A 12,945-nucleotide genomic window follows, 5' to 3' on the forward strand; every position below is an offset into this window, starting at 1 on the left:
GACAGGGAAGAGGCTTTCCAGATCTTTGCAAATAAAGATACTGTGAAGAAGTTCGTGTCACTCAAGTGACTTTTCCAGGAAGTCTTATTGCTTGTTTTGTATTCTTCTCCAAAGCACAGATCTAGGAAAATACACGAAGCTTGAATTTGTATAATCTTAAGAGAAGCGCAACTTTCAGAAGCTACCTGTTTGTATTGTGTGTGGGAGTATCTTTTTTTTTTTTTAAAGATTTTATTTATATTTCAGAGAGATCACAAGTAGGCAGAGAGGCAATCAGAGAGCCCGACTTGGGGCTCGATCCCAGCACCCTGAGATTATAACCTGAGCCGAAGGCAGAGGCAGAGGCTTTTCCACTGAAGCCACCCAGGAGCCCCTTTATGTGTATTTCTTTACACATCATTACTTTTTTTTATCCTGAGATTGAGAAACTGTTGTAAAAATAAGCTATTTCACATAATTGGATCTCTACCAGTAGATTGATCATCTAATTGTGGAGGAACATCCAAGTGGCCCTTTTAAGTGTAAGATTAAGGATTAATTCCTTCTTGTAATTTGGAAGGAAGTTAGTAAGAGTTGAGATGAACAGGTTTGCATAATGGAGATTGTTTGCTGTGATATACGGTCTTAGACAAAATTTTAAATCCTTAAAGGGTCTTTGGAACTACAGAGTCTTGAAGAATGAAAAATTTCAGCTATGTTTAAAGGTAATTAATATTTTGTAGTATGTTGGGAATTAAATTTTCCTAATTCCTATCAAACTAAATGTATATAATCTCTCCCTTCAATAAACGTATATTTCTAAAAATTAAAATCCTTAATACATATCATTTGAAAGGCATTCAACCATATAGCAAATGAACAGATAGAATTTAGATTCTTCAATCCATCATTTGATGCATTCATTTCATTTTACTCTTTCCATGTTGATTTATTTATCCCCTCTAGCAGGTTCATCGGGGCAAGCTGATACACTTCCCCCTGCCCCCTATTTTATGGTCTTTGATTGGAGAAGAGTATATTGGCCACCAGCCATGTCCTGGGCACAGTGCTAAGCATAGAATTGCCCGAGTATTAGTTCATCTCTTTGAAAAAGCGTACATCTCGAAAGACACTGGTATTATTGTTATGCTTCTCAACGAATGTTGGGGTTACCCCTCAGTAGCTTCATTGAGTACCTGATACAGTAACTTATATTTGTGTAACATTTTACAGTGCACTTTCACTTGGATTATCTTGCCTAATTCTTGAAACGCCGTGTGAGATACACTTTCTCTCTTCCTTGTACAGTTGAGAAAATTGGGATACAGAAAAAAGTTAAACGATTGGCCGTGAGTTCTGGCAATAAGTGCCTAAAGGGAGATTCTTCATTTACTAAGAATAATATAGGATATAGTTTTTAGCCTCAGGATCACCAAGTTAAATTTCAGCATTAGATCAAAGTCAGAGAGCCTTAAGAACGTGGCCAGAACATGTGTGAACACACTTGGCAGAGATAAAGAATTTCTTGATTGGTGTGAAGGGTGCAGACAAGCTCTGCGGGTTCAAAGCACCGTAGAGCTTTTACAGGGAGAAGTGGCTGTGCGCGGCTTACCTACAACGGCTCTGTCCACCCCCTGGGCTGTGGGCAGGTTTCCCCCTCTGGCCAGCAACCCAGCGTTTGGTCTCTAAGCAGGCACTTACTGGGCCTTCATGTCCTTGGGTTGTCGATGGTCTCTAGATGGCATTATGATCAGATGTGCTTACGCATCAGAATGTTTTCCTGCCCCTGGGAGGAGATTCCTGGGATACGCCTGACCTGCTGTCCCTCTGCCGCCAGGAGCCGTCTGTGTGTGACAGAGAGGCCTTGCCCACACCTGAGAGCTCCTTCAGGCTCCTCGGCTCCTCGGAGGACCTGTCCAGTGACCCGGAGAGCCACCCCGCAGAAGAGCCCGCCCCTTTGTCACCCCGCCAGAGCTTCCGAAGGCGCGCCAACACCCTGAGCCACTTGCCTGTAGAGTGCCAGGAGCCTCTGGAACCGGCTCAGGGGTCTCCAGGGGTCTCCCAAAGGAAACTTCTGAGGTACCACTCTGTGAGCACAGAGACTCCTCGGGACCGGAAGTAAGATTTGTTTAAAAATGTGACTCTGTTGTGTACATAGCTGGGGCACATCCGTTAGCCACCGGGTATGGGCCGCCCAGGTATCGTGGGGTGACAGACTTGAATCAGGGTGTACCGAGGGCTCACGAGCTAACACTCGAAGGTGAGTTCTGCTCCTCCCGTAGGAATTCTGTCGACATAAGACGCTTGATACTTGTCCAGGAGCCGGCACAAGCATCAGGAGGAAGCAGGTGGGAAGTGGCCCTCAAAGGGGTTAGGAATCCTGTGGACAGTGTGCGAGGTGGGCGTGCTGGAACCTAGCTGCCGGCTTTGGGGCCGGGTGGCAGAGGGGCGAGCTGGCAAGGAGTCCTTGGCAGACCCGGGACCCTTTTCTGCTGGAACGGAGATGCAGCATCCTGTCCCCAATGGAGCGCGAGCGGCGACCTGGCTGCCTCTGCTGCCTGCGTGGCCCGGGGTCCCAGGGCTGGCTCAGTCCTGAGCTGTTGTGACCCGGGTACATCTGCTTCTCTGGGTAACCAAACCAGCATGGATGCTGCCTGAAATTTCCTGCAGTTTGAGAATTCTGGAGTCTGGCTACCTGGATTTACTTATTGTAATAATTTGGCTCGAATCAGCAGTTGGAATTTCCTGGTTGTAGAGATGGGTAATCTGCAGGGGAGCAGATCATCTCCGGGCTCTTTCTGGGGTCCCTTGGCAATTAACTGGACCCTAAGCAGTCACGGAGTTATCCTTAAAAATAACTTCAAAAATCTTTTAAAATTCCTCAGGGTATAAATATACAGGCCACGCCTGTGTAGAGTTGCTGTCTTCCTGGGACTGACATGTGTCAGTAGGGGTCGTGCACGGATCATGCAGAGTCTGGATGGAGGTTCTGGCCAGGTTTTGAGTAAAGAAATGAAACCACCTGAAGGACATAGCAGAGCCTCTCCGCTGGTTTCCAGTCAGCCATGGAAAATAATTATGATGGTTTTCAAGAAATTGGCTGCATAACCATGACCCCAAGGCAGAACACATGCCGGGAGCTAGTGTTTAATATATGACCTCTCAGAGACAACAGTGTAAGGCGTTATGGGGTTCTTGCCGTGTTTTTCAAGCCCTGCATACCCATGCTGCCTTTCCGCCTCTCTGCCATGTCCCCAGCCCTCTGTTTCGAGCATTTTCTGTGACCGTGGATGCACTCCTATCTAGAGATTCCCAGTTCTCTTGCTTGGCCCGCAGTTTCACACAAGCAGAGGCGGTAGGAGAGGGGTATCCCTGACAGTACATTTCCCTGCTCGCCAAGAGTGCAGCTTCCTAATGGACCTCGCTGGACCATCACGCTGGGGTGGGGAGGGTGAAAAAATGACCATGTCCCTTCCTCCCTCCCTCCTTAGCATACCTGTTTTGCTTTTTGCTTCCTTATGAACTCTTTCCTCATTTATGCACAAGAAATGAAACCTTGAGTTCAAGGCAGGTCATTGTTTACTTTAAAGAGAAATGTATTTTAAAAACTACGGATTTTGTTTTGCTTTCCTTTGCTTTTGGTTTAAGTAAAAAACAAAAAGAAATTGCTGTCAGTTTCTAAAAAGGGAAGGGAGGAAAAAGCACTGTTGGGTGTGTATATGCGTGAGAAATGGTCAAGAATGACTTTCCACCCTACTTTTTTTTTAACTGAAAACTACCTTTGCCAATGAGACAGTGGATATGGAAGAGAAGTGAAGAGCCTTCCTCTGACTATGACAGCTGCTGTTGAAATAAGCGGACAGCAGCCCAGCCTGCTCTGGCCTGTTTCCTCTGCGTCCCCAGTCTGCATCCCCCCTCGGGGGGCCCCCTTGGCTCCCCCCTCTCCCCGCTAATCGCCCTGCCTTCTCTCTAATTGCTATTTAGTGTGAATCATCCAGCTGTGGGCGAGTCTAAAAGTTGCTCAGGTCAGTCTTCAGCTCCTGCTCCTCCGTCTCGTCTTAACCCCTCCGCCTCCTCGCCCAATTTTTTTAAGTACCTAAAACATAGCTCAAGTGGAGAACCAAGTGGGAATGCCGTGCCGAAGAGGTGAGCACACTCACGCGGCAAGTTCAGTGTCGTTTGTCTTCCTGGGAAGTTTGCACAGAGAGGATGTGCTGCATGGCGGGAGAGAACCCAGGGCAACCGCACGTGTATGTGTGTGTGTGTGTTCTTGTCTGATTTTGGATTTACTATTTTCAGTCTATCATCTGAACTGACTTGATTTACTATTAATTTTACTATCGATTAATCACTCTTGCCAGGTCTTCATGTCAAGCCATTTCATACATACTTATTTTCACATATCTCTGCCTGTTGTACGCACGTGCCTACACACACATGCACACACAATTTAACAAGAACTGTGTTTGATCTTATACACTGCGATTTGTGCCAAATCAAAAATGTCCTCATGAATTTAGGAAAATTATTTTTTTCCAGTTTGAAAGGAAAAGTCATTTTGGAAGATGGACTGATTTTTTGTTAGGTTTTTATTTTTTTCTGGTGAGAATGCTTAACATGAGATCTACACCCTTAACACACTGTTAAAGTGCATAGCACAGTCTTGCTAACCGTGGGCACAGTGTCACACAGATGATGTCTGGAGCTTGTTATGTTGCATGACTGAATGGACTGATGTTTTTGAATTAGTTCATTGACTCCATTCAAGATAGAATTTTATTGACTGAACGTAGAAGTTAAATCTCATTTGTAAACTTTCTAATTTCTGACTTGGTTTAACTTTATTAGAGTAAGAACTAAAGTGTTTATTTTAAAGCTTATATTTTATACTTTTTGTGTTTGTGTTTCTTTATCCTGAACTCTCTTCTCAAACTCTCAGCATCTCCTACCGTAATGCCCTGCGGAAAAAACTTCATTCTTCTTCCTCTGTGCCAAATTTTCTTAAATTTCTGGCTCCTGTAGATGAAAATAACACCTCTGACTTTATGAACACAAAAAGGTAGGGTTTAATTTAGACATATCAAGCCTGAGTAGAAGTGTTGAATTGTTGATATATACAGGGATTTTTCAGCTGTTTTTTTATGACACTCAAAAAATCATTTTAGCTAAATCGACTCATATCTTCTTTCTTATACTTTCCTATTGTATATAGTCCTTTTGTTCCCCAGGTTTGACTAGGAGTAGTTTATTAATGTGGTGTTTTCAGAAGATTCAAGAAAGTCTTAAGCAGTTCTCTAAGTGGTAATAGTGTTTCTGGAGAGTGAGCATATGGTTCTGGTGAATTAGTCAGGATGTCTGACCTGTAAGCCAAGGTGATCCGTAGTTGTGGGTGTGTACGCGGGTGTAAGTTTCATAGGCTTTCCCAAGTCCTGCGGATAGGAAGAAGAATCACTAATTAGACTATATTTATGTTATGTGTTGATAAATATACTTTATTTTGTAGTTTAAAAAATACGGATATTAAAATAGTTGTCATCAAGCAAATGACTGTGAATTATTGCCTTGAAGGTTCTGTGTAATCTAACTTTTTTCATTTTTACGGCCATCTGTGGAGATGCAGACCTATGCTGAGAAAATACTCCCACACTCGGGTTGGGGGAGATGGAGACCCTGCTGCCAGCACCCCCTTTAGACAGTTCCTCTTTCCTGAAGTGGGGCCAGGATCTTCATGTGATCTTCATGTGATCTTCTTGTGATCTTCATGAAAAGTGTCCTATAAGAAAGCAGTCCCTTAGGAGTGTTAAGTCACTGTGGGCTTGATTCAACTTTCAGGATTATCTGATTATGTTCTCTTATACAAAGATAATTTATAATGTGTTTTGTTTAAAAACAAAAGGTCAAGCTAAAATACCTGATTACATCTCCTCATCACTCATGAGTCCGTCATTTTGTGCTTTCAGTGACTTTGACTCCAAAGCTAACCACCTTGGCGATGGCAGCAGGACCCCCGTAAAGACACGGAGACACTCGTGGAGGCAGCAGATTTTCCTCCGAGTGGCCACCCCACAGAAAGCCTGCGACTCTCCCAGCAGATATGAAGGTACCGTACGCTCTGGAGATGAACCTGTGAGATTGTGGTATGAGGAACAGCAGTGTTAGGTGAAGGAAAAGATGAAATGAGATTTCAGGTCATTTCACCCCTGATTTTAAAGCTCCCTAGGTAAGAAGCTCAAATGACCGTGCCTATCGCTGTTACCAGAGAGATCCTCAAATTCCAGGGATGCATGTAAGAGAACCCAGCAGCCTGCAGCCCCTCAAGTGAAAGACGGCGCCTCCGCCGAGCTCTTGGGACTGCTCCCCCACGTGTGTGTGGGAACGCGCAGGGGCTGCTTCCCCTCCTGCTCGCTCCCAAGCCCTGCTACCTGCCCCTGCAATCTGAGTATGGGTTTGCTCTCTACCTCAGTGCAGTGGGCTTGTGGAGGGTGCCCAGGTCCCAGCGCTCCGGTTACACCTGTCACATCCCCTGCCGTGTCTGCTGCTGGCCCTCGGTGTGCTGTCACAGGAGGATCATCTTGTGCCCTCGCATCCTGCTTGTGTCTCCCAGATTCAGATTATGCCCTCAGGTCTTGTCTTTGGGCCTTCATGTGTGGAGTCACAATGTAAAAAATGAGTTTAAATGTAGTTCTAAGCTTAAGATTTGTCTCTGCCCAGTGGTAACCTAAATTTTCAGCAACAGGTATTTCTTTTCCCTAATGCTCTTTAATCAGAAAGCTTTTTTTTTTTTTTTTTTTTTTTTTTTTTGGTAAGGAGAAGCAAAGCACGGCACCTGGGTGGCTCAGTTGTTTATGGGTCTGCCTTCAGCTCAGGATTTGATCCCAGGGTTCTGGGATCGAGTCCCATGTTGGGCTTCTTGCTCTGCAGGGAGCCTGCTTCTCCCTCTGCCTCTCTGCCCTGCTCGTGATCGATCTCTCTCTCTCTCTCTCTCTCTCTCTCCTCTTGCTCTCTCTCTCTCTACACACACACACACACACACACACACTCAAATACAATCTAAAAAAGCAAAAGCAAAGCAAAATAGTAGATCTCTCAAAGATTCCTTGAGTAGTTCTCTGGTTGTGTGTAGCACAGATTCATTCTTGTTCCTTGGCATACTTCTGGGCTGGAGTTAAGCAGCAGCTCAGATGACCCTGAGACTTTGCAGAGTATGTTTGGTGTGGCTGCCCCACATGGGGGACTCCTACACCCTCCTCGTGCTCCTCACCCTCTGCCCGTTTCCTGCTTCTCTCTTTCGCCCTCTCCTTTCCACTTCCTCGCCCAGAGCTCTTTTTTTAAAAATTTTTTAAAAAAGATTTTTATTTATTTATTTGACAGAGAGAGACACAGTGAGAGAGGAAACAGAAGCAGGGGGAGTGGGAGGAGGCGGAGCAGACTTCCCATCGAGCAGGGAGCCCGATGCGGGGCTCAGTCCCAGGACCCCGGGATCATGACTTGAGCTGAAGGCAGACACTTAATGACTGAGCCATGCAGGTGCCCCTCGCCCAGAGTTCTTAATATTTAATTTAAAAAATGCTTCCCCTGCCAGATTAAACAAGAGCCTGGTTTGGGTTCAACTAGCTTTGCAATATAAATCATATAACCTTTTTTACCTTGAGCTGTAAAATGGTTATAGTGAATGTTGGCTCTTCTTATCTCATGAAATTACATTAAATTATGAATACAAAAGTACTTTGGAAACATAAGACATATCAAATGTAAAGCAATATAGTTATTTTTGTTGACCATTATTGAGGCCGGAGTGCTGGTATTAAGCTTCCCCAGTAGGAAGGACTAAGTAAAGGAACACTAGAAAGACTGGGTTTGTAAATGCAGTGAGATCTTTTTTTTTTTTTTTTTTTTAAGTCATAAATTGAGTTATTTCAGTGTGTATCAGTTTAGAAAGTTTAGTTTTAAAGATTTCATTTTCACTTTTGTAGATTGTGTGGAAATGTCCAACAGTCCGATTATGTGACCCAGTTCCTTCCTTCCTAAACGTCTAAGCCCAGGGGGTCTGCTGGGGTGGTGGCTGTGGGAAACTGTGGGCTTGTCAAGTGCCTAGCCTGGGAGGCTGTATCCCTTGTGGGAGCTCTGACGGCCGAGGAAGTGTGGCGAGCTCTGCGGGCCCTACCACAGGGCTGCTCTCTGCCTGAGTGGGGAAGTGTGGTGAGTGCCCAGATGGACGCTGGTGTCTCCCAGTTGGTGTCTGAGGGACTGGAGTCAGAAGGTTGGTCAGTGCTGGCACAATTGCCTCTCTGGAAGACCCCAAGATAAAGTGGGTGAGCAGAATGCACTGTGGGTCCATGCAAGAATGTGACCTTGTGTGACCCAGGGGGTAGAAGCGCCAGGGCTGTAATATGTCTCCCCCTTCTCTTTTTGGAGGCTTCTGTTTTTAGTTGGTTTAGTCTGGAAGTACCGTAAGAAACGGATGTTTAATTAACCCCAAGCGGCATTCTTATTTATGGTGTTTGCAGTTGACAGAGTTCCTTGGTGAATTCTGGGCTAGCCAACACTGTTGGACCAAAGTTTGCAGTGAATAAGTTAGGATGATGCATCATTTCCCCAGAGGCCAGAGCACTGAGCAGATCACCCCCAGTCCCCCAAAGCCTGGGCTGCACGGTCTCTCCAGACCGAGAACAGAACATTGGGTATTTCTCAGGCCCCCACTGGAATGGTACTGGAGCGCTGACAGTCCACCTGGCAGGGCCCCAGGAGTCGCTTGCTTGTGTATTGATAGAAAGCAGAGAGCTGGCCTCCTCAGTGTCGGAGGGTCTGGGGAGTCATGAAGGTGAACTTAGGGAAGGAATTTAGAGCTCATTTAGAAATCTCTTCTGAAGGCTGGAGCCAGAGTGGCTGTGTTTAAATCACAGCTTTCCCCCTTAGGAGCTTTGAACTGGAACAAGCTGTTGAAATGTCTCCCCCGTGATAGGGGGTTCTTTATGCCAATTGCCATACGGAGTGAAATAAGGACGCATATTTCCACTGACATTTTATTTCAAAGCTTTCAGAATTCATAGGTTAGAAAAAAATCCGTGAGGCCGAAATTTTCAATGTGCAGAAAGGTCCCTCTGGATCTCGGGGCCACTGCTGATCCTGCCTCAGCCCCTCCACAGGGGGGCACCTTCCTGTCGCCTGGAGCCCCTCACCTTCCGAGCTCAGTGGCAGGGATTTGATTCCCTTTACTGCCAGCGGGAGTGGGAGCGGGAGCTGGATGGCCGTGCCTCCCTCTTCCTCTTCCCCTGCCTTAGTGGAGAGGCCAGCCTGCTGCTGAGGGCTCCTCCTCCCAGGTCCTGGTGGCACCCTGTTAGCAGGTGGGGCGGGCAGAGAACAGGAAGGGACAGGAGGGAAGCCAAGGAAGGGGGAGCCACACTGTGATTTGTGGCGGAAATGACAGAACAGCAGCAACACCAGAAGTGGGGTTTCAAGTAGAGCTACCCTATGCCCCAGCAATGGCACTACTGGATATTTACCCTAAAGATACAAATGTAGTGATCCAAAGGGGCACGTACACCCGAATGTTTATAGCAGCAATGTCCACAGTAGCCAAACTATGGAGAGAACCTAGATGTCCATCAACAGATGAATGGATAAAGAAGATGTGGTGTATATATACAGTGGGATATTATGCAGCTATCAAAAAACGAAGTCTTGCCATTTGCAATGATATGGATGGAACTAGAGGGTATTATGCTAAGCAAAATAAGCCAATCAGAGAAAGGGAATTACCATATGATCTCTCTGATGTGAGGAATTTAAGAGGTAGGGTAGGGAGTCATAGGGGAAGGGAGGGAAAAAATGAAACAAGATGGGGTCAGGAGGGAGACCAACCATAAGAGACCCTTAATCTCAGGAAACAAACTGAGGGTTGCTGGGGGGTGAGGGGGTAGTGTTAAGTTGGCTGGGTGATGGACATTGGGGAGGCTATGTGCTATGGTGAGTGCTGTGAAATGTGTAAGACTGATGATTCATGGACTTGTACCCCTGGGCAAATAATACATTATATGTTAATTAAAAAAAAAAAAAGAAGTGGGGTTTTGAGGCTTAAAAGTAGTGCCCCAGTAGTATTGCAGGGACCATACCTCACGGGCACTGTAGAGACTAATATGTGGTGATGTATGAAATGTATTTAAATGTGCAGCAGTAATGGGTTTGAAACCCTCGGTGCACTGGCTGAGTGTGGAGTAAGGGCCGTGGGTGACTGTGGGAAGCAGCCTGTCCCATTTCAGAACAGCTCTCAATTTTCCGGTGAATCTCTTAGATTGAACCAGATCCTGCTCCCTCTGCCTCTCTGCTCTGTGTCTGAAGCCACACAAAATGCCTCTATTTCCCGTTGTTCAGGTGGTAGGAGGTCATGGAAACCACAACTTCCTCTAAAGCTCCTCCCCAGCTGAACTGCCCTCACCCTCCTGCGGGTCACTGTCGAATCCCCCTCCAGTCCAAGTCTTGTCCTCCAAGCACACAGTGTCCCCAGCTGCTGGGCCAGGCACCCACACAGCGTGCAGCTGTCCCTCGCCTTCTGGTATACCTCCTCCTCCACTGACTGTTTTTTTCGTGTGGCTTCACCTTCCTAATCTGTTTCTGCTTTAAGTCATGACCTCACATTCCTGTATCTTGACTGTAGCTTGTCCTTTGGAGCATTCATTACTATTTAAAAATCATACAGATTTCTAGGTACCCTCAAAATATTTTCATTTTTTACAAAAACGAAGCTCTTTGCCCACGCACCTTGTCCTTGGGAAGTGCTAGAGCACTGGCCAGTCCTTCGGGGTGGTTCTAAAGCTTGATACTGATGAGCAGTACATTGAGGAGAGTGGAGAGTGGCGTGAAGTTGACGAGGCACATTTCCGCCTTTACTTATTGAACACAGCAGGGCTCCGCGCAGACACAGCCCTGGCCCTGCCCGGCCCATTATCCTCACCGATTCTTCAGGCTCCAGCTACTGAACTAGTGTGGGTTCTCCCCATTTCCTGCAGGGAGGTGTCCTGAGAGCCCCCTCCCACCATGCTGCTCTAGTGACATCGTGATACATCGCCCACCTGTTTTCTCTGATGGAGGCTTCTGCCGGGGTCCTTGGCTCCTGCCACACATGCCCTGAGGCCTTTGCATGGGCTGTTTTCTCTGTCTGGAATGCTGTTCCCATAAGCCGATTAACCTCCTCACCTGCCTCAGATCATTGCTTAAAGTCACTTTTCCAAGGAGGCCCCTCCTGGCCACTCCGTTTCAAATCCTACCTCCGTTTCAGATCCTCCTACTGCCAGACGTTCCTCGTCTCCTGACTTTCCCCCTAGCACTCCCTTCCTTGTAACACGCTCTAGGATTTACTTACTCATGATCTCTGTCATTGGCTTCTCTAATCCTTATAGGCCTGATGACTTTTAAAGGAAGGCAAGTAAGTTGCTCAGATTTTCACAAACTTCGTATATGCTCATTAGTGATTTCTAAACTCCCTCTCTCTTCCTCCTCTATGGGAACACGTTCTTATGCCCTTTATTTAGAATTAAATATCGAACGGGTTTTGGGGTTAGAGTGTAGGTACTCTGTATGAGAGGGAGAGAGAGAATAAAAGCATTTAGGACTCTGAACTGGTATAATAATAATCACTTATGGCATTCTCCGTGGCGTGTGCTTTATAGGAATTCTTGAATTCCCTGTCAGCCTTAGGAAGGCTGGCATTTTTATGACACTCATTTCACAGATGAGGGAGCAGAGGCTTGAATTGACTTAAATCCCTTTCTCCAAACCGCAGAGCTAGTGGGCGACAGAGGCAGGCCTGGAGCTCACGGACCTGTGCCCTGAGGTTCGTGCTGTGACCCGCACAGGAGCCCAGCAGAGATGTGCAGCTCGGCCTCCCGGATGTGGTTCCTCTTCTGGAATCCTAACCCAGAGGATGCTCCTGCCTGCGCCTGCCCTGGGCGTTTATTCTGTCTGTGCACGGGTCTCCGTGTCAGCTAGGCAGCCCCCTCCCCTCCCTCCACCCCCACCATTTCTGAGTATCTTAATGTGTGGACTTGCCTTTGGTCATCTGTCTCCCCCCCCAGTGTCCCCATCGGGACTGGAGTGTGCAGAGGAAAGAGAGAGATTTCTCAGTGTCAGTCTGTGACTTTGCTCCCAAACCAGGCATCCTCAGCCTCTGCCTGTGTCTGGTCCCCATCTCCAAGGGCACAGAGATCCCACCTCCTTCCACTGTGCTCTGGGACCATTTGGCCCCACGCTGAAGTGTGTGTCCCTCACAGCTGGGACACCTCCAGATTGTTTTGGCCAGACTGTCCCTGGCAGTGGGTGTGCTGCTGCAGGTGGCTCGTGGCCTCTGTTCCCCCCTTGCCCCGTGGGCTGGACCTGCGGGCGAGCCCAGGTGTCTGACTCTGGCGGCCCCAAGGAGCTCACTCTTGGGCTTAAGCACAGCAGGCAGGAAGTGTCCTTGCTGGGAACCCTGAATAGGGCCTTTTCAAGTGTTTCAGATGCTCAGAGTGTCTCCTTGTGACCATTTGGTATTTCTGTCCTGGCAGCGCACACTTAAGTTAGACAGGAAACCTTTTGGCCTTTTGTCAAGCTGAAGAAGTGAGGCCCCTCTCCGCGCCGTCCCCTCCGTTTCCTCCCACTCTGGTAAATACCAATAAACCGCCAGTGACTGAAAAGCCATGGTGTTTGTATTAGTGTTCAGAATATACGTGAAGGAGAAATAGGATTTCCTGTAACTTTGGGGTCCTAATTTTTTTTAACGGATGGGCTCAGACCTGGAGAGAAGGGTGTTAGTGAGCAGGGAGTGTGGCTCTAAGTGTAGTACAAGACGAGGAAAATACGAAGGCCTCGTGGCCAGAGGTGGGCAACAGAATCAGCTGGTCGCTTACTTGAGGGCCTTTACTCAGGGGCATGTGACTTTCTGTATACAAAAGCTCTGTGAAATAATTTAGTCAGAAGAATCTGAATTTTGTG

At 47.0% G+C, this 12,945-nt stretch overlaps 1 protein-coding gene across 6 annotated transcripts in view; it reads left to right on the forward strand.

Annotated features, from left to right (window-relative positions):
- The window catches only part of TBC1D1 (TBC1 domain family member 1), a 227,279-nt gene that overhangs the window by 136,624 nt on the left and 77,710 nt on the right, over positions 1 to 12,945 (forward strand). For 4 of the 6 annotated variants that reach the window (XM_004763984.3, XM_004763982.2, XM_045076421.1 and 1 more), the window contains 4 exons: positions 1,817 to 2,097; positions 3,964 to 4,125; positions 4,919 to 5,038; positions 5,940 to 6,079. In XM_004763984.3, the coding sequence (XP_004764041.1) occupies positions 1,817 to 2,097; positions 3,964 to 4,125; positions 4,919 to 5,038; positions 5,940 to 6,079 (703 nt within the window). The remainder of the gene's footprint in view (positions 1 to 1,816; positions 2,098 to 3,963; positions 4,126 to 4,918; positions 5,039 to 5,939; positions 6,080 to 12,945) is intronic. The other 2 variants (XM_045076409.1, XM_004763983.2) reach the window with 2 other exon arrangements.

This window comes from Mustela putorius, unplaced genomic scaffold, assembly GCF_011764305.1.
Source record: "Mustela putorius furo isolate JIRA1106 unplaced genomic scaffold, ASM1176430v1.1 tig00000083_pilon_pilon_pilon, whole genome shotgun sequence".
Taxonomy (NCBI): Eukaryota; Metazoa; Chordata; class Mammalia; order Carnivora; family Mustelidae; genus Mustela; species Mustela putorius.